General features: G+C 60.5%; 1 protein-coding gene across 4 annotated transcripts; it reads left to right on the forward strand.

Moving 5' to 3' along the window:
• Nucleotides 1–9,540: 9,540 nt before the first annotated feature.
• On the forward strand, nucleotides 9,541–26,454 carry NECTIN4 (nectin cell adhesion molecule 4). Of its 4 annotated transcripts, XM_042924585.1 has the most exons (9): nucleotides 9,541–9,619; nucleotides 17,917–18,276; nucleotides 20,042–20,332; nucleotides 21,275–21,395; nucleotides 22,283–22,431; nucleotides 22,675–22,831; nucleotides 23,242–23,317; nucleotides 23,717–23,791; nucleotides 24,084–26,443. In XM_042924585.1, the coding sequence occupies exons 1-9, from the start codon at nucleotides 9,541–9,543 to the stop codon at nucleotides 24,306–24,308; spliced, it is 1,533 nt and encodes a 510-aa protein (XP_042780519.1). In that variant the 3' UTR covers nucleotides 24,309–26,443. The 4 variants fall into 4 exon arrangements, with proteins under 4 accessions (XP_042780519.1, XP_042780516.1, XP_042780517.1 ...); XM_042924582.1 differs by lacking the exon at nucleotides 9,541–9,619 and having other exon boundaries at nucleotides 17,825–18,276; nucleotides 23,242–23,329; nucleotides 24,084–26,446; XM_042924583.1 differs by lacking the exons at nucleotides 9,541–9,619; nucleotides 23,717–23,791 and having other exon boundaries at nucleotides 17,825–18,276; nucleotides 23,242–23,329; nucleotides 24,084–26,454.
• The last annotated feature ends 65 nt before the right edge of the window (nucleotides 26,455–26,519 follow it).

Consider the following 26,519-nt stretch of genomic DNA (forward strand, 5'->3'; position numbering starts at 1 on the left):
GGGTGGAAGCGTCCTTTCTGTTCTGGCCACTAGAGGGTGGTAGAGCCTGCTGTCAGGGCACACCGCGCGTGCGTGCGTGTGTGTGTGTGTGTGTGTGTGTGTGTGTGTGTGTGTGTGTGTGTGTGTGCGCGTGCGCGCGCGCGCGCGTGTTGGGGGGCGGGGTTGGGTTGGGGGTGAGGGGGAATGCCTGAAACTTGGAGAACTTTCCACTACGGTGTCCCGGGAAGAATAATTCCTTATTTCAGCTCGCCTCATAGGCTCGCAAGGAAACTGAGGTGCTGTGGCATCTGGAACTCGAGGTTAAGGGCAGGGAGTTTCTCCCGAGAAGATCCAGGCCAGCAGCTGCCCAGCCCTGGAAGCTGGAGGGGGGCGTAGTGGGGGAGGGGGCAGAAGAACAGAAAAACAAGCATCTGTTACTCCCTGGTATCTCCCTTTAATTCCAGCCAGGTCCCCTGCCCTTCCTCCTGACTCTGTCCCTCCAGGACCCGGTGAGGGACCAAGAGGCCCGGATCCAAGCTGAGGAGTTTGGGCCCCAGGAGCCAATGCAGACAGATTTCTGCTCCCAGCACAGAAACCGGACGTGTGTCCCCAGCCCTGGGCTGCAAATGCGGGTGATGGCTGCTATCGTCGCCTGTGGTCTCCACACATCAGCTCGTTCCCCATCACGCCCCAGAAATGGAGGCACGAGGGAGACCAGGACTGCAGGCGGGGAGGACCTGTGATTCAGGGGTCTGATGGTGCGCGTCCTCTGAGCGCGCGTCCTCTGAGCACACAGCATGGCAACAGTATGTGCGGGAAGGCGCGGAGAGACTGGAAGGTTACGAGACCCGTTTCCCACTTGTCCTTGAAGCCGAGAACCAGTAAGAGCTTCGAAAGTCCCCGTCCCCCCCAATTCCAGCTTTCCTGGAGTCTGGCGGAGATGATCCTCAGTTTTACCAGATCATGGTAACGAAATCTCTAGAAAATCCCCAACTGCTAACATCCCCGACTGAAATCTGAAAGCCAGCCTTCTCCCTAAGACTGCTCTGACTGGCTAGCCTCCAACCAGCTAGGATTTAGGCAAGGAGTTGCCTGGGACGAGGGAGGCGGGGTGGTCATTTCACTAAGCCTTGTGGGCCTATATGCCCATTTTGCCAGACTCCTTTTCTTTTTTTCTTTCCCAAAGATTTGATTTAATTTAATTTAATTTAATTTAATTTAATTTAACTAACTTCCTTCCTTCCTTCCTTCCTTCCTTTTTCTTTCTTTCTTTCCTTCCTTCCTTCCTTCCTTCCTTCCTTTTTCTTTCTTTCTTTCTTAGAGAGAGAGAGCGTGCACTCCAGAGCAGGGGAGGAGTAGAGGGAGAGGGAGGGAGAGAATCTTAAGCAGTCTCCATGCCCTGCATGGAGCCCAGCCGTTGGGCTCGAACACACAAACCGTGAGATCATGACCTGAGCCAAAATCAAAAGTCAGATGCTTAATCGATTGAGCCACCCAGGCGCCTCCAAAGATTTTATTTTTAAGTAATCTCTACATCCGAGGTGGGGTTTGAACTTAACAACCCCAAGATCAAGAGTCACATGCTACTGACTGAGCCCGCCAGGCGCCCCTGGCCAGAGTCATTTTCTGCCTCTCCTGGGTAGAGCTGGGAACTCCCCACCCCAGGGGCCTTTCCAGCTTCTATCTCACAGCTTTGTGTTCCTTCCCTCAGCTTCCACCCTGGCTCTGAGCCCTCAGCGGTTTGCATTTCGCTTGGATGTAGAGCCTGAACCCCACATCCTCCTTGGTGGTACCCCCTCCAGGGCCATCTAGAAGCTTGAGGTGTTTAGCCACTGCTGTTCCAGACATAGACCCAGGGAAGGAGCTGCTCAGGACTCCCATCTCCTTTGGTTAGTCTGAACCAAGCCCATAGTTTGGAGGAGGTAGAATAGAGTCTAGGGGAAAGAAAGAGAGAGACGAGGGTGGGAGGGAGGGAGGGAAGAAGGAAGGAAGGAAGGGAGGGAGGGAGGGAGGAAAGAAAGAGGGAAGGAAGGAAGGGAGGAAAGAAAGAGGGAAGGAAGGAAAGGAGGGAGCCAGAGATGGAGGAAGGAAGGAAGAAATAAAAGACAGGAAGAAAAGAAAAAACACAAGCCAGTCTGCCTTTGTATGACTTATTTTATACCCAGAGCAGCATCTAAAGTGGTCTATGATGACCCTGTCAGTGATCCAGAAGCTGAAGGGGCATTAGGATAAAGTGAAGGGTAGGCCTGACAAAGGACTTTGGGAGAACAGGAGAAGGGCAGCCACAAGGGCCCCTCCTTTTCTGGACCTGCTTTCACCTGCTAATAATATCCCGGGACGATGTCTGTCCAGGGCTGGGGGCTAAGGCAGATCATTCTGAAAGTCTCACAGTCCTGACATGATCCCATGAGTTTGGTCCCAGTTGGCCATTTCTGGTACAAGGATGCCCGCTGCCCAGCTTCCCAGTCTCAGATGTCTGTCCCAGGCCCAAATCTGTACCCAATCTGTCTTCAGAAAACTCTCTTTTCTCCTTCCCTTAAATTCAGTCTGGCCCTGGAGCCATCCCCGGTTCTCAGCATTGTTCAGGACACAACCGCCCGCCTGCTCAGGACTTGCTCAGTTCCTTCTGCCGATGTGTCCCCGGCTGTGCCACCCTTCAGGCCGGCCCGCACTGCCTCTTCTACTGTCCTCTGACCTTTCTACATTTTTCCCCACAGCTCACTCTGGCCAGTTGTCTTCCTGGCTCCCTGCTTCCCTGGCCCTAATTCTGGTGCTTTGCTCTCAGATCAGCCAGAATAAGGACACGGATAAACAGAAAGGCAGAGGAATGGCTGGGAAAAGAGACCGCAAGAGGCCAGATCTTGAGAGCTCATCCGATTGTAACTGTGACCTGAGCTGGAAGGGGTTTGAGAAAAGGTGGACCTGTCAGCAGACGGAGTGGGGGGTGGGGGGCGGCATCAGTCTAACTGGAGGACGGTGGAGAGATGGGGTAAAGATGGGGAATATCTTGAATTTTTGAAAAAAAAAATTAAATGTTTATTTTGGAGAGAGAGAGGGTGGGGACAGAGGATCTGAAGCAGGTTCTGTGGTGACAGCAGAGAGCCTGATGCGGGGCTCGAACTCATGAACCACGAGATCATGAACCTGAGCTAAAGTCGGACGCTTAACTGACTGAGTCACCCAGGTGCCCCAAAATTTTGAATATTTAAGGGACTTGGCGGTATTGAAGAGGAAACGTCGTTGGGTCCCACTGTTGAGTGGCTGAAACTCAGGTAGATGAGGACACCTAGGCATTCAGAAACTTCTCTTTAGGGTCTTTGTGTCTCTGCTTCAGGCCTTGTCTCAGCGTCTTTGTCTCTGAATTACGCCCCTCCGTTACTCCGTGTGTGTGTGTGTGTGTGTGTGTGTGTGTGTGTGTGTGTGTGTTTCTGCCCCAACTCCTTTCTTTCTCCAGGTTTCTACCTGGTCTTACTGTGCCTTGAGATCTGTCACCATTTCCAAGTTTGCTCTTCCCGCCCCTCCCCGCCCCCCCCCCCCCTTACTGAACAGAGGCAACCATCTGACTTTCCTTCAAGGAGGTCTGGAACCTTCCAGGAGTGACCAGGCTTCTCCCCTTTGGCTGTGTTCTAGACTGTATACTCAGTGTGGGGCCCCTGGGCACAGTCAGAGGGTATATTGATGACTAACGAGGACCCGAGGGAGCTCCGATGTTCGGGGCCTTTTCAGGGAGTAGGATTTCCCCACAGGAGACCTTGGAGGGTGGAGGCCTAGGCCCAGGGAGGGAAGCTGACAGGCAAACGGAGACAGATTCCGGTCTTTACTCCTCTATCCTTTCCTTTATGGACCTGATCTTGCAAACTGTCGCAGGAGGGAACTCGCGCTCTGTTTCCTGATCCCTAGTCCTTTTTTTTATGCCACTTCTAGAAATGAAGGAGCAACTGGGGTTCAAAAAGGCTTCGGGGTGATGCTGGAGGGCAGTCACTTAGGGGTGCCTGCAAGGGGAAGGCACGCGTGCATCTTGGGGTGTGTGGGGTTGTGGGGGGCGGGGAATGCCCAGCAGGGGAGTGGGGGGCCTGCTCAGCTTGCACCTCTGCCTCCCGGGACTTCTCAAGCTCCCGGCCTCGCTGTGTGTGGGGCTGAAAACCGATGCAGGATGGAGTCCAGGTCTCCCAAGTGTGGCGGGAGCAAGGCCAAGAACAAGTCGTGCTGCCCCAGGACGGCCGGAAACCGGAAGTCCTGGCCCCTGCTTCCTGGGGGCCGGGGAGGGGTGGGGGGCGCAGACCCAGATGGAACCTGGGTGCCCGGGACTGGGCCCCTCGACGGCTGTGACGCGTCCTGGCCTCCGACCAGGGCAGGCACGCGGCTGCTGAGTGCTGGCCATGGAAACAGGCCGGCTGCAGGTCTGAGGCCACCTGGGGCTTGGAGGGGAGAGGAGGAGGGAGCTCGGGTTTACAAGACGGACAGGTGAATGTTCCCAGGCCACACAGAAGGAAGATTGTGCCAACAAACTTCAAAAGCAGATGTGCCCTCAAATTACGGGGAGTCCCCAGCTCCTCCCCGTTCCCCCCTCCCCGCCCCCCGTGCCGCGCTCCCCCTTGGCCCCCGTGCTCTGTCAGCTTCGGCCCCTCTCTGCTCCTGTGTCCCCTCGAGAACATCCACCTTTCCCCTCAGGGGCTTCTCCACTCTTCTCGCAGCTCCCAGCCCTTCCAGGCTTCTCCCCGCGCTGGGCCTTCTGGTCTCCTGGATTCACAGGGCCATTTTCCGCTCTGCAGCCGTCCTGCCACCCCCAGCGCCTGGTCCGAGGCGGACACTTGATGGCAGGGCCTCTGAAGGCTTGCTTTCCGCTGGGGCAGCTGCGCCGGGTGGTGACAGGGGCTCAGGCTGATGGCGGGGGGTGGCTGTCTGGTTTGGACAGGCACCCTGCCCTGGGCATCCAGGCCGCTGTTTGGAGGGGAGCAGAAGCCCCAAAGGCCGGGAGCACCTGAAGGTACCCGTCTGGCCCCTGGGGAGCTCCCCCCATGATTCCCGGCAGCCGGGCTTCCCGGGAGGAGCCTCCGCGGTTGGGATGGAGACTGGGAGGATGCATGGGGAGCACCGCTTGGGGTCCGAGCTCTCAGGATCCTGCCTGCCTTTGCTCCTACTTCCTCCTTTGCTGCTACGTCTCTCGCTGCTGCTCCAAAGACTCTGCTCTCCGTGAGGGCTCCGACTCTTGTCCTAGACCTGCCAGCACCCACTTCTAGAGCCTTCTAAAAGGGCCAGCCCATCCAGAGACAGGGGGGTCAAAGAATAAGGGCATCTGTCTCCTACCCCATGCTCGAGGTCCCTGAGTTCACGGTCGTGTATTTGCAGACGCTTGGGGGGTCCAGGGGGTGACAGCCAGCAGGTGGGGCTGCGCACGCGGAGGCCGACTGAGAAACGGAGCCCACGGGCGCGCCTCTAGCTGAGCCGTCGCCCTGGGTGGGTCACCCCAGCTTTAGACCTCTTTAGCGGCAAACAAACCCAGCCCCCTGGGCTCCCGGGGATGTTGTGAGGCAACCAGGAAGTGTGGTTGTCGTTGAAGGACCGGGGCTGGGTACCCGGGATCCCTGGGCCTGCAGAACGGGGCGAATGGGAACAGCAGAGCGCGTGCCAGATGGAACGTTTAGATGAAACCTTCCGGAAAACTGGGTGCCACCATTCTAACAGTGGGCACAGCGAAGCTCCGGCCGCAGGGGTGGGGGGCGAAGGGGTGTCTCCGTGGCGGAAAAGCTCCGGGAACCCCTCCTCTGTGCGGGACCCTCTGTGTGAGGGGGGCAGCCCCGGAAGGAGCAGAAATGAGCTTGAAGCCTCTACCTGAAGGAGCCGCGGTCCCGGGGGGACGGAATCAAACCCCGCGTCGGGAATCTTCTGCCACAGTGTCGGTCAGCGCCCCCGAAGCCTCTCTGTGCAAAGTGCAGAAGCCAAGGCGACGAGCGCATCGGAAGCAGCTTCGTGTCGCGCAGGGCCACACAGCGGGGCAGGACTGGGTCGCGGGCACGCCGTCCACCCTCGTGCCTCCGACTCGGTGCACTCTGATTGGACTACCCCGTCTCTCCCACAGCCCAAGGTTCTCCCCCCCCCCCCCCCCGCCCCCGTGTCCGCTCCTCCTCCCCCTCGCTCAGCCTGACCCGCGCTCTCACTCTCCTCGCCACCCCACCCCCCCCACCCCTCCTCGTCCCTCCCCGACTCGCCTCCCAGTCCCACTGACACAAACAAAACTTTCAGCACGACCCACCCCGACCGGTTTGGCCTAGGTGTGCAGCCTGCCGCGGGGACAGACAGGAGTTGCAGGCGGGTGCCCGGCCACAGGACGGTAAGCACCTGCAGCTCCGCTCGCGGAAACAGCCCTGAGCCCGGACCCGGCACGTGCACGAGGACGCGAAGGCAACGCACGGTGGCGGGACGTGGCGTCTGCCGGGCCGACGCGGCCCCCTCCCCCAACGGAGGGGCTCGCGGAGGGCAGGGGCCGTGTGTGCTGCGGCCCCGTCCCCTCCCTGGAGCCTGGTGCTCAGCGGTGCTCACTAAGTGTCCGTAATTGAACCGAGGCAGGCAGGCCCGGTGACGCCGCTCAGACACGTACGCACGTTAACGATGCCACCGCGGCTTGAATTGTTCCCATTCTTCGGGCCCAGAATGTGGGTGGGAGGAAGGTAGGTAGCGAGGCATGAGGGGAATGGGGGTTCGATGGGGAGCAAAGAACGGAGGGCAGGATACCAGGCACTGGCCTAGAAAGGCTTCCGCAGCCAGGATTTTCTTCCAGCCCCAGCCGTAGAATCTGCCTTCTGCGGGACTCATCCCAAAAGAGGGACGGAAAGGCCTGCGTATGAGGGCTTGTCCCCCAAGCGCATGGCCCTTGTGAGACACGCAAGATGGCCCAGGGAGCAGAGAGATTTGGAGACGGATATTTGTTTGGTGAGGGAGGGCAACACTTCGACTTCAAGCAGAGGCCTGGCTGGACCACCTTGGGTCCTCGGCCCCAGCGACACCTCGGGCAAGTCCCGCCTCCCGTCAGCTCTCCACATGGCTGGAGCTGGGGGTGAGTGGACGAGGGGCTCACAGACTCCCTGACTGGTTGCACTGTGGCGGGGTTGGGGGCGTATGGTGCATGGGAAGGCTGAGGAGATACGGAACCAGAACTGGAAACCCACTGCTGTCCCCCTGCCCCCCCCCCCCCCACCCCATGCCTCGGTTTCTCCGGTGGTTTCCCGGACCAGGAGGGGTGAATCCGTGGGAAGGAAACCGTGCGATAGGATCCGAGGTGTGATAATTATAATTATAATACAGGATGCTCCCCCCTCCCATAGCCCCTGGCCCTACCCCACCCCTGCGACACTGCATCTCAAAGCAGCATCGGGGTGAGGCCGCTTCCCCTGGCACAGGTGGGGACCTGAGTCCTAAAGAGGGGAAGGGGTTTGCCAAGGTGGAGGTGGAGAGGAGCTGGGGAGTTTTGGCATCTGGCCTGGCCCTTGAGGAGGGCCTGCCGGAAATAGCCCTTGAAGAAGGGGTCACTACCAAGGTCACTGCCAGGAGTTGGGGTCATGGTCCTGAGGCCAGGGTTAGAGTCCGGGTGACGGCTCAGGTTCGGGAGAGTCGGGGTGTCCCCTTCCCTGGCCCTCCCTGACCACCCTTTCCACGCTGACATCCATTCATTCACAAACGTGCGCCAGAAGGGACAGAAGTGTGTCCCGTGCGGGCCTGGGCGACTGCGACAAAGGTTATAAAACAGGCCTGACTTTCCAGGAGCTCACAGACTACAGCTGCCCGTCCTGGCCCCCGGTTTCACACGTTTAACTGAGTCCCTGGCACGCAGCAGGCCCCAATCCATGTTTCTTGAAACCGAAGCTTACATTTAGTCAAGGAGATAAGATGTGCACAAATTATGGGCGCACAGGCTATAATAAAGGGACTAGCAGAGGCTGGGGAAGGACAGAGGAAGATCCATTTTGGGTGGGAGGCGCTGAGAAAGCCCCACGGAAGACGTGGCCTGTGAGGGCAGCTTTGAAAGATGAATAAGATTGTGACAGAGTTGGGGGTGTGGGGTGTGGAGAGCACAGTCTAAGCAAAGTGACCCTCCCTTATTGCTCTCGGACCCTGCTTCCTGCCTCCGGCCAGACAAAAGGGTCCTGCTGCAAATTGTAACCTATATATATATATATATATATATTTTTTTTTTTTTCCCTCACGTTTAGCTCAGTACTTTTTTCTTTTTTTTTTTTTTTTAGCCCCAGTCTGACAGTGAGCTTGTGGCTCCTGGTCACTCAGTTTTCAGGGAGTTCAGAGCCTGCCCCCGTCCTCTGGCTATCCCACATTGGCCAGCAAGGTCTTGTGTCATTTGGCGGCTATATTGTTTGCATCCGGAATGGAAACCCGGGGGCTTACAGGTAGGAATAAACTTACAGGGATACAGGGGCAGAGTATTTGAAATCGAGCTTGACCTTGCAAAGTCCAGACATGTGGTCTTGTCCCATGACCGTGGGATAAGAGGGTAAAATGACCATGGAGTGTTGGGCTGGTGCACTTTGGGGACTCCTGGCCAGGTGACGAGGAGGCCTTGAAGTGGAGAGAGGATCCAGCGAGGGAGGCCAGGAACCCGCGGGGCTCATTTCTTGGTCAGTCCATCAGCTTCCATATACGGTGGCATTGGGGACGGTGTCACTTAAGCTCCTTCTCGGGCGTCTTGGAACCAGCCCCCTGTCTGAGGATACAGGCATCTGAGAAAACCGTGTTCCTACCTAAGCTGTGTGTCCTCCAAGGCCGTTCCCCTCCCTGGGCCTCTGTTCTCACCTAAAGCAAGAGGTATATAGGCCAGTCCCATACTTCCCAGTTCTGGCCCTTCTCTGGTTCTCAGCTTCAAAGCCGAGCCCCTGCAGGAGACTGGGGAACTTGGCAAGGCCCCCGGGAGGCAGCGAGGCTGGCTGGGGTGTGGGATGCTTGGGCTCCTTTCCACCCACAAGGGCCTTGCCCCTGTTCCTCCTGGCCTGGTGCCTCCCTCTTTGAGCCACCCTGGGCCTTTTCCTGCCCCGCCCCCCGCACCCTGCCTCTCCCTCCCCAGCCCCTGCCACACTGCCCGGTGAAGCCTGGAGCTGACGATGGGATCCCCCCCCACCCCCGCCCCGCCGCCACCACCACCACCGCCGGGTCCTTCCCTCCTGCCCTCCCTCCCTGGCGCCCATTAGCTAGCCCAGGCCGTGGGGGCGGTGGCTGGTACGTCTTCGTGCCAGGCCCAACCCCCGGAGACGCACCTGTTCTGACCTGCTGAGCAGGTTCCCAGGTTTCTGCCGTCGTCGTTGGCCACGGCGTGGGAAGCAGCTCTGGGGGAGCTCGGAGCTCCCGATCACGGCTTTTCGGGGGTAGCCGGAGCTGGGCGGGTAGAGGAGGGCTGGGTCCCCAGCAGAGACCCCGGAGGGATAGGCAGGCGAGGCAGTGCCTGAGGACTCCGTGATTTCCTGCCTTCCGGGTCGCGCCCTACCCAGCTCTAGAGCCGGCTCCCAGGGAGAACTCAGGGGACCGTCAGAAACACTGGGCGGCTCTGCCTTTCCACCGATGCCCCTGTCCCTGGGAGCCAAGATGCGGGGGCCCGTGGCCTTGCTGCTGCTGCTGCTGCTGCTGCTATCGTTTCCAGGTAGGACTTGCCTGAACCATCGGGACCCTTGCTTCTGAGCCCGAGCCAGCACAGACACGCACACGCACGCACGCACACGCACACACGGACACACGCACACCTAAACATTCTCTTCCCTTTGACTCTGGACTGAGCAACCAATCTCTCTCTCCCACCCCCACCCCCCCACCGCCGATGGCGCCCCCAGAAGGGCCAGCCTCACTCTTTCCCTTCGCGCCCTCTTCCAGCCCCAGGCCACAGCCCTGCGTCTGGGGGCCCTGCCCGCCTCTGCCACAGCCTTGCCTCAGCCCGGGGAGCGGACGTGTCGACCCAGTGCAGGTGGGGCAGGGAGGTGGCACAGGTGGGGGACCCTCTCACCCCAGGGTTTCCTGGAGGCTCCTTCGCCTGCTCCCGGGGCTCCAGAAGTGCTGACTGGAGCTGGGCTGACTCAGGGCGGAGCTGGTGTCAGCAGTCATCAGGGTGCAGGAAGCCTGATGCCCAGACCGTGGCCAGGGCCCTTCTGTTCCCTTCTCCTTATGAGGTCCTACAGCACCGGCTTTGGAGCACCTGCTGGGAGACAAGGGGGGGAGCTGGGGCACCTTCCCTCGGGCCCCTCTCTTTCCCTGGAGACACTATTTAATGGGGGCGGTGATGCTTAGATGAGGGGAGGTCTAGGGTAGAGTAGCTTCTAGATAGGGTGTGGTCTCCTTTTGTTTATTCCCTGTCTCCTCATTTTCTCATCTGGATGCCTTCGGTTACTCCTGTCTAATGTGTATGTAGTAGATGTAAATTACAGGAATTGACAATCTCCAGAGTGGGGGACAGAATGCGTGTGTGTGCGTGTGTCTAAGCATGTGTAGGCACAGTGACACCACAGTGGGATTCCCTAGGCTCTTTCCAGAGTAATGAGTAACTGGGGAATCTTTGTCCTGGGAAGACAGAGCCCTGTCTGGATAGGCCCAGGAGCAAGGAAGTGTCATTGTCCAGCGGGGCCCGGCAGGGATTCCTTCTCCCTCCGTCACCAGCTGAAGCTGTCAGGAGCATGAGGCACAGATGGGGGGTGGGGGGGGGGGCACTGCTCCTGTCTGATCTTATAGTGGAGGGGGGATGCAAGGGCATCGGCCAGTCTCCAGTCACAGGGTCCTGAGCTCCAGCCCCTCTGCTTTCCACCCCTGCCTTAACTCCCATCTTCCAGACAACCCTCCTCACTTGCTCAGGCCCAGAGGGTGGGGTCTGGTCGCTGGGGCCAGAGAACTCGGCAGCCACTTTTCTGGGGGACCTGGCCACCCTTGAAGAGTGGAGCCACAATGTCTCAGGACATGGAAAGGGTCAGAGAGGCCGCCGCTCTAACTGCCTCATTTTACAGACAGCAAAACTGAGACAAACAGGCAAGCGACGTCTCAAGACGACTCAGTGTTAGCAGCAAGACCAGGGCGAGTGTCCAGGGTCTCCCAGCCTCCAGTCTGTTAAAGGCTAGTAGGTCTGAGTGTGCACGGGGCACAGCCAGGGGACTAAATGCTGGAGATGTGGTGGCAAACGGGACGTGGTCCTGCCTTCTTTTTCCAGGACGTGAGGCTGTTCTTTCTAAGAGAAGCCCAGGGAAGGGGAGAGGAGACCTCCTGCAGTCAGGGCATCACCCCGACCTTGCCCAATGCCCGATGGACAGGTGCCGTGGCTACAGGGGCACCCTAACTCCAGAATTATCCGGGGTAACTGGGGCCCGGTGAGCCGCCCCCCCCCCCCCACCCATGGCTGCGAGGACCTGCACAGAGCTGGAGGGTGCTCTGAGGCCTGCAGCGCGGGCCCCAGGTTCCCAGCCTGACGACCACATCCACTGCCGCCCCCCTTCTGGCTCCTCTCTGTGGAAGCCCCCAGAAAGCCGGAGGTCTTGCCTCCGAAAGAGCTTTGGGCTGGGAGTCCGGAGGCTTACGTTGTGGCCCCATTTCTGGTCTCCATTTGCTAGGTGACCTTTGGCAACTAAGAACGTAGACTTCGGCAGCCCACGAGGTGGGACCCCGGGATCTCTATGGGCCTTCCAGCTCTGCAGTCCTGTGGCGGTGTGCCTGTCCAGCCGCTGACCGAAGGGGGGTGCTGGGTGCAGGAAGAGGCGGTCAGTCTGGCTGCGGTGATGGCGGGGGGAAGGGTCCTGGCCCATCTCTCAGTGGGGACCAAGGTAGCTTTATGCCGGATGCTGCCTTCCGCCCCTGCCCTGCTGCAAATCAGTGCCCCCCCACTCCTGGGCCATTAGAGCTCTGAGCCCCAGGGCCCTGCCCCACCCCTGACAGGGAGAGGAGCCCAGGCTTGGGAGGTGCCTGACACCACAGTTCTTTGTCTCTCCTTAATGGGATGAATTTCCGGGTAAGGTCCCCTCCCTACTCCCTCCATCTCCTGTCCTGCAGCCGACCGGCTCAAATCTACAGACACCCCTCCAGTGGGATGCTAGTTTCTAGCTCTTTGTCTGGACCCGATTGTAGGGCCAGAGTGTTGGGAGGGGGGGTTGCCCTGAATTCTGTGCCCTCCAAAGATTAGGATCGGCTTTCTACCTGAGGTTAGTTTCCTAGAAAGGGAGGGGCCCCCATCCCTGCTTTTCTGTTCCTGTTTACAGAGGGGGGCAGGCCCTTTCCTGCAGGACCTACCCTAACCCAGGGAAGCCAGAAAGGGAAGCTAGCTTCCCCACCCAAGGTAGCGGGGACTAGGAGAATCACAAGGGAAGCCCCGTGGCCCCAGTGACCTTGGTCCCACCCGGGTGTTTCGCGGGGGCTGGGCTCAGAGGACCCCAGCTACAGAGATGGCGGTGAGGAGTTTGTGGCACAGCGCACGGTCCCAGCTTCTGGAGCATCATCTCGGGGCCCTGGAGTCCTCCAGGCTGAGGAGGACAGCCACTGTAGGGAGCTAGGCCTCGGGAGGAGAGACTGCCTGGGCTTTCCGGCCGCCAAAGCTTACTCTAGCACTGACCAAAGGCTAGCAGAGTAGAAGGCTGGGGGTGGGGTGGGGAGCTGAGTCAGGAGGGAAGGGAGGACAGGAGCCTAGGGGCTGAATCTAAAACCGCACGCGAAGGTCAAGTTCAGAACTGGGGCCGGGCCACCAAGCCTCGTAGAGGAGGGCTGTGAAGGAGGTGGTTTGGATCGTCTCTCTCTCTCCCTGGGACGGGGAGCCTCTGGCCCCAGGAACTTTTCCCAGCGTTTTCTGGCCACCCCCTCCTCGCTTGCCTTTGTAACTGGTGTCCTGAGAGCTGGGTTGATTTGGGGTGGGGCAGAGCTGGCCCCCACTTTGGGGGGAGGTGGCTGGCAGGATTTAGGGGTGCGGGGTGGCTAAGATCTCAGGAGTTTGGGAGAAGCTGAATTCTGGGTCTCCCACCCACAGTGTGGCTGTTGTCGTGACTCAGCCGGGCTCAGACTCTGGCTCCGGGGGGGTTTAGGGGACTTATCTGTGCTGGGAGCTGTGTCTGGGCCAGAGCCGGGCTGCCTCAAGGCCTGTCCTCCCCCCATTGTTCTCAGCTGCCTTTGTGATTGGTGTGGCCCCCCTCCCCAGACACTAATCTGTGGGTGGGCACTTTGCCCGGGTTGGGAAGCTGTCACTAAGCTGGGGGCTTAGGACGATGGGGGCCAAGTGAGGGACGTGGATGAAGGCAGACGGAGAGTCTCCTGGTTTTCCAGGCTCCTTAGCACCGCCAAGGCCAAGGTTATGGGAGGAAGGGTGGAAGAAAAAAGGGCTTGCCGGGTGGTTGATGTCACCTGTCTTGAATGGGGGGCTTCAGGGCTCCTCCCAGGTTCTTTCTTACCCCAAACACTCCCACCCATTCCAGCTCTGTCTGGTAGAGGCTGCCACTGTGGGGCGAGGGGAGGCAAGAGTTAACAAAGGAGCCTGAGCCCCTGGACCGCTTGGACCCCTCCCCCTAGCCCTAAGCAGGAGTCCCGTCCCCCCCCCCCCCCCACCTCCCTTCCCACCAAACCCACACCAGACAACCCTCACCCCAGGCCCGGAGCTAGAGCTGGTTTTTCTGGTGGTGGCAGCAGCAGAGGCCTGACAGAGATTCCCAGGGAGAGGCCTCCTGGGGGGCCGAGGGAGGTGGTTGGGGGGTCGGGGGAGGGGGGGGGAGTCCTTCTAGCAGGAGCCTGAGGAGCCAGGGGAGGGTGAGCCTCTGTTTTGCTCTGCTGAGGAGTCCTTGACGGCAGTTTCCCATCACCTGGAGGGACAGTGACCTCATCTCTGGGTACCTCCGCCTGAGATGAATCTGCCCTCAAGTCTGGGGTGAGGTGGGGAGGGGTGCCTGGCTCGGCTCCAGACGGGCCGCAGAGGCGAAGGGGCAGAGCCAACCCACCACTGACCACGGGCAGCTAAGACAGACAGACACGTGGAAGCCAGGAGGGACCAGCATCAAAACATTTACCCTGTGTTCAGAATTCCGCGGGACGGGAGCGCGCACGCTTGCACACAGACCACTCCGTGGCTCTTGTCTCTGGAGGCAGGCGAGCACAGACACCTTCCTAACGATAACACGTGAGCGCTTAGAAGTGCAAAACACCCCCAAGTTCAGTAAGGAGTCGGCCTCACTTACACCCCGCCAGGCCCTCTCCCAAAGTGATCAGACATTCACACGCAAAAGACTCATGCACAGACTCGTCGCCAGGACCCCTAGATGCAGGGGATACCGAGGGAGAAAGGCCCCTCACAGAGGAAAGCCTCCTTGCCCAACGACGCTGTTATCTGCAGCTGCTAGCCTCAGTTTCCCCTCCTGAGATCAGAGGCCAGGCCCCCCACACAGAGGAAAGCTGGGACCCAGAGAGCCAACCCAGACCAGGAATGGAGGGCCTGTCTGGGAGCGGGCGGGGTACACAGAGGGCAGGGCCCCAAAGAGGCCCGTGGGGGCCTGGCCAGGGGTGGGGGAGGCCGAGGGCAGGGATCCCGTCTGGCCAGTTGGGCCTGTTCTTTCCTTGCGCAAGGTGATGGCTGGTGGCGGCTGTGGCTGGGCCTGCTGCTCTGTGGCGGCATCTGAATCACCAGGGCTCCTGACCAGCGTCCTGTGCTCCCGGGAGGAGGGGTGGGGACGGTCAGAGGGAGGAGTGCCCAGCCAGCAGAGTCCACCAGCCTCGGCGAACAGTTCGCAGCAGAAGGGTCCGTGGGCTTGGCCCGGCCTGGCAACTACATGCCCGCAGGGTGACCTCACCAGGCGGGCGGCGTGTCTCCTTCGCTCTGGTGACATCATCATGCTGACGCCAGGCGGGCACTGGGTGGGGGAGAGAGGGAGGAGGCAGCGCCGGCCTGCCCTGGCCTGGGAGTCTGGGCTTCTGGGTCCAGTTTAGTCCAGGATGGGGATTCTAGAGCCCAAGTTCTCTCCTCCTTCTGTCGCAGCCCCTGTGTGTGTGTGTGTGTGTGTGTGTGTGTGTGTATGAAGTGTGAGGGGCTGTTGCCCGAAGCTGTGATGCTCCTGGTGAATAGGGGACTTAGGACAATGGGGGGCTGTGGGAGAGGTCCTGAAGGGGCTCTCCTGTTTTATTGGGTTCTTCATCCTGCGAAGCGTGGGCTTGTTGCTCGGCGGTGGGGATCTTGGACTTACGGGGAGGGACGCAGAGGACCGCGACGCGGGCATATGGTTTGTTGTGCCCTAAGGGAGACATATGTTGGGGAAAATGTGGGCAATGGGTTGTGGAGAGGGGCCGGATGGTTGGCAAGCATAGGGATAGGGATGGGAAATACACCATCCGACGGTGTCCCGTAGAAGGGTCTGAGTGTCCCAGCGGAGCAGGGCTTGTGACCCCTGTGCCTGCGGAAACCAGTGCTTGAAGCAGAGGATGCGCTGGGGCTGAGCCCCCATCTCCAGCCCACCTCCAGCCCTTCCTTGGCAGCCCTGCTCCCTGCCAAGGAAGGGTGCGGGTGGTGAGCCGGACTCCCAGGCCGGGCTGGGTGGGACCCACACCAGCTTAGGCAGGTCAGGGCCCCGGTATCTGGCCCTGCAGGTCTGTCCCGTCCCGTTTGGGTCCTCCCAGCTCCCGACAGCACCCTCCCTCCCTCCGCCCCGGCTCACAGGGTCACGGGACCCCCTTCCTCTGGCTTATGCTCAGCCTCCCCGGAGCCCTCTGGTCCATCCGAGTGGACCACTTCCTCCCTCCATAACTGCCCCATCCAGCCCCGGCCTTCTCCCTGTGAGCGGTCAGAGCTGTTCCCTCTGGCATCGAACCCAGGTAGCCAGCCCAGCCTGCCTCCACCCCGGGCTGCCATGCCAACCCCCTCCCTGTCTGCCCAGCCCAGCCCAAGGTTCATTCCTGCTCGCTCTACCTTTTCCTTCTTCTCCCTGTCTCTCTCTCTCTCTCTCATTCATTCATTCATTCCATAAACATTCATCGAGGTCCCCTTATGTGCCAAGAAGGCAGACCACCTGCCACTGAGCCCTAAGTCAGAAAACCGTGTTTCCCTATGTGATGTGAGACCCAGCTTCTTCTCTTGGGCAGCTCCGTCCGGCGGGAGAGGCAGACGGGAAGCGCCCAAATGCAATCCAGGGGGGATACAGTACGGTGGCGAGGTCAGAGCAGGGCGCTAGGGCAGGACGGAGCGAGGGCCCCTCATTCTGCCTGAGGTGGGGGTGGGGTGGCGGAGGAAGCGTTGTCTAAGCGGAGTCTAAGGCTGAGTAGGAGTCATCCCTCCAGACACCGGGAGGAGCACCTCCCGGGAGGGGCCCGGGTGAGCCAGGCATGTGTGGCCAGAGGCAGGGGCTGCGCGCTGCGGGGCGTTGCTGGATATACATCCCAAGGCAGAGAGCTCTTGGCTTCCCAGAGAGAACCCTCCCTCTGCCCCCAGCCCTGCGTTTCACATGCCTTATTCCACGAATTTATTTATTCCTCCTGGACCCTGAGTTTCCCCAGGCCCCGCCCCCCCCTCTACGTCACTCATCCTGGAACCGGTAGGAGTTGTCTTTGTCCGGCCTCTCTTTTCTCTCTCTCTCTCTCTGGTCAGTGATCAAATCCTGCTGAGGGTCCTCCAGGACTGTCCCCTCCTCCCTGTCCCACAGCATGAAGGGTTCCTAGAGAGTCTCGGGGCTTCAGTCTCCCTGCTTTCCAGCCAGAGGGCACACAGCCACTGGCCTCTTGCCGCAGTGATGGCTCCCCATGAGTTCCTTCCCCTGGTGTGCAAGGCCCAAGCACGCATATCTGTCCTGCTGGATGCACACCGCCTGCCTTAGGTGCGTCCTTTCCGCCCTGCTTCCTGAGCCAGCCAGCCTCTCCACCCCTCTGGGTCCCTCACCTGGAATCCCTTTCCGGGGTCTCCCCCTCCTGGTCCTACCCAGCTCATGCACGAGGCCCTCCCGCAGGACGCGGGTCCACGGTGACTGTCCCATCCCCCAAGTGGCCTGCAACACACCCCTGAGCACTAAATCAGAGACCGTCACGCCTTTCCATACACGTCCACAAAATGTGTCTCCAGACCTCAGGTTCCATGAGGACAAGACAGGAAAGGGATCCTTCTTTGAAAACAAGGTGACCTGATAGATGCCCCTGGGTGCTGCGTGCTGTTCTTGTCGATGCACAGAACGCTCGCCCTTCCCCGCTGGTCCCCGTCTCTGCCCCTCTGATTCCGGCTCGCTCGCCACCGTTCTGACCCTGTCGCTGGGTGTCTGCCCTGACCTCATCTCTCTGGGCTTCTGACCTGGGGCCTTTCTGTCTTCAGTGACTTGTCATTCCTGTCTCTGAGCCTCCGTTGCGGCCATTCCTCCCACAGAGAAGGCCTGCTCTCTGGGAATCCAGATCGGTCATCTTGAAGCCATGAAAAGAATGTTCCGAAGGGCCCCTTTCGCCCCCTACGTGCCCCATCCCAGCCGCCAGCTGCCTTCCATCCCTGCCTCGTCTCCCGGCCACACTTCCTGAAAGCGTTCACTTTCCCCCCCGCCCCCGCCCCCTCCTTGGTGGGTTGAACCTTCTGTGAAGGTTTGCCCAGGGCTTCCCCGGTCTCTACGCCCAAAACCCATTTTCGTGAGAGGACTGGGAACTCCCTGAGGGCGGAGGCTGCCTCTCTCCAGCTGCAGCCTCCACACTCCTGGGCTGAGAGAGGGTGTGGCTCTCCCACCCGGCGTCCCCGTGGCCTTAGGCAAGTCACTTCCTCTCTCTGGGCCTCAGTTTCCTCATCTGTCAAATGGCGATAATAACGCCCACCTCGGGAATGCTGTGTGGATCTAATGAGGTAATGGACTGAACGCGCTTGGCAAGCAGAAAGTGCTCCAGGAGTTCCGGTGGCCTCCTCGCCCCCGGGCGTCTGCATGAGGAAGTGCTCCCCCCGGGGTTCCCGCCGCGCCCCTAATCTAGGCTGCTCCTGTCTGCCCCCTGCAGGCCGCTGCCGGGCGGGCGAGCTGGAGACCTCGGACCCGGTGACCGTGGTGCTGGGCCAGGACGCCAAGCTGCCCTGCTTCTACCGAGGGGAGCCCGGCGAGCAGGTGGGGCAGGTGGCGTGGGCTCGGGTGGACGCGGGCGAGGGCGCCCGGGAGCTCGCGCTGCTGCACTCCAAGTACGGGCTGCACGTGAGCGCGGCCTACGAGGGCCGCGTGGAGCAGCCGCCGCCTCCACGCAGCCCCCTGGACGGCGCCGTGCTCCTGCGCAACGCGGTGCAGGCCGACGAGGGCGAGTACGAGTGTCGCGTCAGCACCTTCCCCGCAGGCAGCTTCCAGACGCGGCTGCGGCTCCGCGTGCTGGGTAAGTGGGGTGCCGGGCGCACGGGGCCACCAGGCCCTCGCCCGCGGCTTCGCAGGCGAGAGCGGGGGTGGGGGGCGCCGAGAGGCGTGGGGCAGCGGGCGAGCGGGAGTAAGAGGTGGGGTCCCGTAGGGGTGAGGGAGCCCGGCGCAGCCCATCCTCCCACCCAATCCAGAAATTCCCTCCGAGTGACCTCAGCAGCTTGCCACGCACACAGCGGTCAGCCTGGGGGAAGAGTCCACGTAATAGAACATTCTTCTGTTGACTTGCACCACCCTCCCTGGTCGCTGTCGCCCTCCGAAGCAAGGTGGCACAGGCTCATTCTCTCCTCTGCCCGCGAGCCTTTCAAAGAGCTGAGGACCTTTGCCATTCCCCACGCCCACCCCAGCCCCCAGTCTCCTCTTCCGGAAGTTACACTTACTAGTTCCCGCAGTGGTTCTACCAAAGGCACTGCTTCGCAGCCTCCCTGGCCATCGACGATTTTAAAATGTGGGGCTGAGATATGAACCACGGGGACCCAGCCCCCAACGGGCGTGGCTGTGCCTGACCAGTGGGGCTCATACCTTTCCTGGTCTGGACCTTCAGTGAATGTGGCTGGAGATCACAATCACCTTTTATTTTACCTTATTTTATTTTTAAGTTTATTTGTTTATTTTGAGAGAGAGAGAGAGAGCGAGCGAGCGCCTGCACCTGCCTGGGAGGGGCAGAGAGAGGAGACAGAGAGTCCCAAGCAAGCAGGCTCTGCACCGTCAGGGTAGAGCCTGATGCGGGGCTCGATCTCAGACCGTGAGATCATGACCTGAGAGCCAAAGTCAAGAGGCAGACGCTCAACCAACTCAGACACCCAGGCGCCCCTCACCATCACCTTTCTTTTTTTTTTTAATTTTTTTTTTTAACGTTTTATTTATTTTTGAGACAGGGAGAGACAGAGCATGAACGGGGGAGGGTCAGAGAGAGAGGGAGACACAGAATCTGAAACAGGATCCAGGTTCTGAGCAGTCAGCACAGAGCCCGACGCGGGGCTCGAACTCACGGACAGTGAGATCGTGACCTGAGCCCAAGTCAGACGCTTAACCCACTGAGCCACCCAGGCGCCCCCACCTTTCTTTTAAACCACCATTTTGCGCTGTGGGCTCTTGTGGTCGATGGATGCCCTAGACCTATGGTCTACTTAAGGCTTTTGCATTTTGTGCTTGAGCTGTTCATGTCAAGAAGATAGAAATAAAGAACCTTCTTCAGTTTCCCTTGATCTGCGTGGAACTTAGTAACACTAGCCTTGGGGGTGAAAATCCTGAGTGTGAATCTGGGCCCCATCCTCCAACAGCTGACCATCTGGGACAAATCCTCTCACCTCCCCAACGCGCCGGTGTCCTGACTTGTAGAACAGGGGTAGGGATGCCCACCTCGCTGGCCCGCCGGCAGGATTAATGAGACAACATCGATCGAGTGTTTAGCACGATACCCGGCACATGATAAGTGCTCACTAAGTGCTGGCTATTATTATTAGCACAGAGATGTTATCTGGTCAGCTTTTTATTTACTTCATCATTTTTTATTAAAAAATGATCCCTGCTCATTGTAAAAAAAATTTTCAAAATCAAAACAATGGAGAAAGCTGAAAGCCTACCACTCATCTGGTGGTGTCCACGTTGGTGAGATAAGACAACGAACAGGGCCTGGAAATGTTTCCCTGCAAGACCGAGCTGGGACGGGCCAGGGCCTCCGGACGGGTGTGCAGACCGTGACCCCTGCCTCCTCCCCCCTGCAGTGCCTCCCCTGCCCTCACTGAACCCTGGTCCGGCGCTAGAAGAAGGCCAGGGCCTGACGCTGGCAGCCTCCTGCACGGCAGAGGGCAGCCCAGCCCCCAGCGTGACCTGGGACACAGAGGTCAAGGGCACCGCGACCAGCCGCTCCTTCAAGCACTCCCGCTCAGCTGCTGTCACTTCGGAGTTCCACCTGGTGCCCAGCCGCAGCATGAATGGGCAGCCACTCACCTGCGTGGTGTCCCATCCTGGCCTGCTGCAGGACCAAAGGATCACCCACATCCTCCAAGTGGCCTGTGAGTACTTGAACCTTGGGTAGAGACTCACCAGTCTGGCCAGGCTGGATCGTGAAAGGCGGCCTCGTGTGGCCGGGAGACCCCTAGTGCAAAGGTCGAAGACCAGGAGGCCGTCCCGGATGACCTTGACAGATCACTCAGACCTCTCTGGCCTTTGGTGTCCCGCTTACAAAGGGGGTTGTCCTACGCCACAGGGTTGTGGGGAGAATCCGGTATAAACACAGACTTGAAAGCACTGTGTGACGCACACGAAGAGAGACAGCTTCGGGCCCCACAGCTTGACCCTGGTTCTGGTCGGACAGGCCCTCTTTCTGCCGTGCACCGGCTGTTAGTCAATCTTGTCCGTCTTCATTTTCCTCCGCAGCAGGAGTATAATTATACGAACTTTACAGGGCTCCGATGGGAATTAGAAACCACGAACGCAAAGCATCTCACACGACGCTGAGTGCTTGAATGGTCCTCAGTCCGCAGCAGATACCGTTTTCCCAGCACTAAGCTCAGAGCCTCTCCGGGCACAGGGCTGTTTTCTATTCATACGAACCCAGCATTTGGCACAAAGTAGGCCCTCGGCAAATGTTTGTCAAGGAAATGTAGAGACAAGTAGGATGCTTACGTCTTTGGAGAATCAGGGAGCATTGACGGAACACCTGTTCCGCGACCAGCACTGTGCCGGGGGGACCACAGGGGATTCCGAAAAAGCGTGACTCTTTGCTGAGGGACTTCTAGGCTCGTTGCCCGGACAAACCACAGTGGGCTCTGAGCTCAGAGCTCCACACGGGAGCCGGGGGGCCAGGACCCGGCGGCCAGGCTGGGCTGGGCTGGGTTTGGAAGCAGATGAGAAGGACAGAGAAGGGCAGGGTGGGGCCCGAGCAGGGGGCCCCTGGAGGAGCAGATGATGGAAAGCCTCATTCCCCTTCTTCCTCCTCCCTCCTCCCACTCCAGTCCTCACCGAGGCCTCTGTGAGGGGCCTCGAAGACCAAAAGCTGTGGCAGGTGGGCAGAGAAGGGGCTACCCTCAAGTGCCTGAGCGAGGGATACCCTTCTCCCTCGTACAACTGGACACGGTAAGGGCCTGGCCCCGGGGGGAGGGCCTCGCTTGCGGCCAGGGTCCTTCCCTCGCAGGGCTGCCGTGTCCTCATTAGGGGCTGGGACGGTATATTCTGGACCCCGGATAAAGTGGGGCACGTGTTCAGGCCCACTCAAGAATACGCGTGGTCACCAAATATCACGATGGGCTTGCAGCCGGGGGCCCACGATGCACGCGGTCGTTGGGAGGGAACAAGCTAGTAAGTCCTTGGCTTTTCCCCCTAACTCTTCAATCGCGAGACATAGCGCAAGATTTAAATATTAATGTTTTATATGTTTACGTGAGTACCCAAGGCGGAGAGGACAAAAAGGCACTGCTGTGATCTTGTAAGACCCTTGGAAGCACCTTAGAAGTGCCAGCCACCCGCCTCTGCCGGTTCCTTGGCTTTTTCCCGGGTCTCAGGTGTCCAGGGGGTTGGGGAGGGGTCAGGTGCACACGTGTGCGAGCCCCCGACAGGCACATTCTCACACGTGAGCGGATGAACCGTGCGTGTGGCCTCGTGCGTGCCCCGGGCTCCGTTCAGGTCCCCTGCCACGCAATGTCGTGGGTGTTGGGGCGTGCGGTCACACTCTCCCAGTCCGTCTGAGCCCAGAGAGGGACGGGGTGTCCTGCGGTGTGGACCTCATACCGTGTCTCCCTGGTACCCAGTGCCAGGTGACGTGTGTGTGTGTGGGGGGGGGGGGGTGCCCGGGTCAGCCTGGGCGGCAGGGAGAAGGGGCCTCTGCCCAGACCTGCCCGGGGGAGGGAGGGGCACCGTGGGAACAGCCAGCGGCTCGGGTGACGTCACGGGGGCGGGAGGGGAGAGCTGCCCGGGCACGTTGGGTGGGGGCAGCCTCGGGCCGCCGCAGCCTCCCTGTCGTCCAGGTTGGACGGGCCTCTGCCCAGCGGGGTGCGAGCGGAAGGGGACACTCTGGGCTTTCCTCCGCTGACCCCCGAGCACAGCGGCGTCTACGTGTGCCACGTCAGCAACGAGCTCTCTTCGAGGGATTCCCGGGTCACTGTGGACATCCTTGGTGAGCACCGGGGCAGACACGGGGGGGGGGGGGGGCCCGGCCGAGAGCCCAGAGGGGCAACGGTGACAGACAGAGAGGGTGAGCTGGGGGCGGAGGCGGGGGGGGGGGGGGCTGGACCGCGTGTATTTTGCAAGGCTCAGGCTGAGGGGGTGGTTTGGGGGGTGTGTTGGGAGGACACGGGGGCAGGGTTGGGGAGGGCGGGGGTGTGGGCAGCCCCCCCAGACCGAGGCCTGTCTCCCGCAGACCCGCAGGAGGCCCCCGGGAAGCAGGTGAACCTGGTGTCGGCCTCGGTGGTGGTGGTGGGCGTGATCGCCGCACTCTTGTTCCTCCTGCTGGTGGTGGTGGTCGTGCTCATGTCCCGGTACCATCGGCGCAAGGCTCAGCAGATGACCCAGAAATAGTGAGTCGTGGCCGCTGGGGGGGGGCGGAGCTAAGCTGGGGGCAAAGCCGGCGGGGCCGAGCGGGAGGTGGGGGCCGGCACCCAGGAGAGAGGGGAGGCGGGCGGGGGGGGGTGGTGCTGACGGCTGGGGAGCTCATGGACCGGAGCTGGGCAGGGTCCTTCGGGGAGCCAGGGGGGCTGGGGCCACAGCTGAGTTGGGGGGGGAGGCCCAGATCCACGTGCCCGGGTATCCCCAAGCACACACACCCTAGCGGGGCTCACGCTCGCTCTGCAGCCACTCACTCACACTGGGGGGGGGGGGGACAGCACAGCCCCCACACCCTCCAGCCCCGGCTCACATAGGCTCTTGGCCTGCCCACCTTGGGAGCCACCAGTACCCTCAGCTCCTAACAAGGGCGTGTCTTTCCCAGTGAGGAGGAGCTGACCCTGACCCGGGAGAACTCCATCCGGAGGCTGCACTCCCATCACTCGGACCCCAGGAGCCAGGTGTGTGCCAAGGTCGGGTGCATCTGGGAGCGGGATGGGGGAGGGGAAGGGTGGGGAAGAGAGGTGGGGGGAAGGGGGGCTCGGGGGGCCCTTCTGCAGACGAGGAGGACAGACAGCCCTCGGCCAGATCTGGCCACTGACTCGCGGCCTGGGCTGGGGGTAGGGCTGTTTTGGGGTCCACTCTGGGTCCACCTGGCCCCCCTTTAGCACTGGCCCCCGGGGCTGCTCGGGGAAGCCGCCGTCAGCCCTGGCTCCAGGGTGGGGCCGGGGGGGGGGGGCGAGGACGGGCGTCAGGGAGAGCAGACAGGCAGACAGGTGGACAGGTCGGGTGGGGGGAGAGGTGATGACGGAGGAGGCTGAGCCCTGTTCTGACTCCTCCCCCATGTCCGGGCCCCACAGCCGGAGGAGAGTGTAGGGCTGAGAGCCGAGGGCCACCCCGATAGTCTCAAGGACAACAGTAGCTGCTCTGTGATGGTGAGGCCCCCCGGCCCCACCGGCGTCCCCACCACTGTCCTCAGGCCCCTCTCCTGCTCGGGGATGTGGCGCGCCAGCCGCCCCTCACCAGACCCTCTGTCTCGGGCCCGGCACCTCGGCTGTGCCTTTGTTCACCTGTGGCTCTCCTTCCCCCCCCCTCCGCGCCTGACGCTCATTCCTGGCCCCCGTGTCTGAGCCCCTGACCTCTGACCCTACGGCTCCCCACCCGGCCCCCCTCCCGTCTGGCTCCCCTGCCTCGGTTCCTGACTTGCCCTCTGCCCTTGGCGTCCAGAGCGAAGAGCCGGAGGGCCGTAGTTACTCGACGCTGACCACGGTGAGGGAGATTGAAACCCAGACTGAACTGCTGTCTCCAGGCTCCGGGCGGGCAGAGGAGGAGGAAGATCGGGACGAAGGCATCAAACAGGCCATGAACCATTTCGTCCAAGAGAACGGGACCCTGCGGGCCAAACCCACAGGCAATGGCATCTACATCAATGGGCGGGGGCATCTGGTCTGACCCAGGCCTGCCTCCGTCCCCTAAGCCTGGCTCCTTCTGCTGACCTGGGGATTTCTGTTCGGGGAGAGGGGGCTCTCTAAACACCCTATTTCTTCAGGAAGATGCTCCCCATCCCGACTGCTCGACCTTTTCCTCCAGCCCCTCTGTTCGACAAAGGGGGGGCTCTGCTGGTTGAGTCCTTCCCTGTGTGTGTGTGTGTGTGTGTGTGCGCGCACAGATCACCGTGTGCATGTGTGAGCGTTCGCTGACCTTGTGCCTGTGCGGGGGTGATGTGCCCGTGCTTCATGTCAGCCTCCAAGTGAACTGTGGCGGGTTTGCTGGCGTGTCGTGTGGCTGCGTGACCTCTATCTGTAAGCGCAGGTTATCTCCTCGGACCCCAGAGCAGTATTAATGACGCAGAGGTTGGAGGCAAGAGGTGGAGACGGTGGGCCAGACGCAGGTGCACAGGCCAGAGCTGGATTCTGGCCTCCTCTGAGCTGGGGAGCTGGGCTCCCTCCACTTGAAAGCCAGCGGGGGCAAGTGTGAAGCGGCCAGCTCAGGGGCCTGCCAGGCTAACCCTGTTCGGGAAGAAGCCCCTGGCCCTCTGGTGGCCTCTGGTGGCCTCTGGGCCCTGCTGCACCTGCCTATTTTCTATAAATAGACCTGCTGGGGGAGTTTCTGTAGGGAATACTGCTCCGAATACTGTAATAAGAGACACAAAAATTTGAATTTCTTTCAAATTGTCTTTGAAAGAAAATTTGCGCTGCCTCTGGATGTTGGTTACTGCTTGGACTGCTTGGAGTATGACTAGCCGACAACCCTGGGAGTCAGCCACTGGTCAGCCACCCCCCTCCCGAGAGACCAAGAGACTGTGCTCAGACCCCAGCAGGGGCCAACGCCCATGGTTCTGAAAGGTGTTCCTGCTAAGACACTTTAATTTAGGCAGCCTCTTGGGAGGGAGCCTGGAGTTGTGGAGTCTGAGTCAACGGTGTGAGCCCCTGGGTCAGGGGCTGCAGGAGGACAGGGTGGGGTCCCTGGCCCTAGAGGCTCCCCGGTCCCTTCCCCACCGCGTCTTTTTTCTTAGTTGCGTCCCCAGTTGTTTGTGGTCCCTTGGGGGGGAGGTGCGGGGACTGGGTGACAAGGGCTCCTGGTTCGGAGTTGGTGTAAGGGAGAAAGGGTCGTGATTACAGACCAGGGGAGAGGGGGGTCAGGTGGGGCAAAGCTGCCGCTGGAGGCAAGAATGTCTCCTTTCCCCCAGGGGCCTCCGGGCCACTAGCCTGGGGCTCTTTTGGCAGTTTTGGGGGGGGTGCTGGGGTTAGATACGGTCCACCGTTGCCTTGCCCACCCGAAACACACTCAGCCAGAATGCCTAGATTTTGTACCCAAGCCCCACTTGGCCCGAAAACAGCTGGATTTCACCCCCTGCTCCCTGGCCAGCTCAGGACTTTGGATGTGGAGCCCAAAGATCTGGGGTCCTAGTGTGTACATTTTGTGTAAATATGTGCATATTTGTATATAAAATGATATTCTGTTTTTAAATAAACAGATAAAAGCTGTTCTGCCTGGTTCCTGTCTTGCCCCTGAGCTGTGTAAGCCTTGAACAACTCGATTTTCCCTCTGCATCGTCCTCCCTGCGGCCCCGAGTAGGGCAGGAGGAGAGAGCATGTCTGTGGCTGGGAGGTAAAGGGGAAAGACGTGTCCCCGCCAGACCCTCTGCCGTCTCCGAGTCCCCGGGTCCTTCTGGGACAGCCGGCGCCCTTGTGCGCCCTGTTGTCAATCCTGTGTCGTGCCCCAGCGTCACCAAAATGGGCCTGGGAGGCAGAATGCTGTGCACGCTCTTTCCAGACAAAGAAGCTGGCCCTCCAGTGAGTTCCGTGGAAAGAGCTGGAAGGATTAGAGATCACCTAGTTCACCCCCTTCCTTGTCACGTGTGTGGAAACAGGCTCAGCGAGGTAATGTGACTCGTCACAGGCCCGCCAGGGGCCCAGCCTGGCATCCACCTGGGGGCTCCGCACGGCCCTGTGCCACCTCGCTCTCAGGCCGGCCCCCTGTCTCCGCCTCGGAACCCCGAATTCTGATCTCCGAGGGTGTCAGCCACCTGCTCACGCCCCAGGCGCCGCCACCCCACCCCGGGGCTCTGACATCACCTCCCCTTGACCAATGAGCGAAGTCCCAGCGCTGGGTTGAGGATGTGAATGTCGGCTGCCTCCCCCACCCCAGGCCCTGTGGTTG

This window comes from Panthera leo, chromosome F3, assembly GCF_018350215.1.
Source record: "Panthera leo isolate Ple1 chromosome F3, P.leo_Ple1_pat1.1, whole genome shotgun sequence".
NCBI classification, from domain to species: Eukaryota; Metazoa; Chordata; class Mammalia; order Carnivora; family Felidae; genus Panthera; species Panthera leo.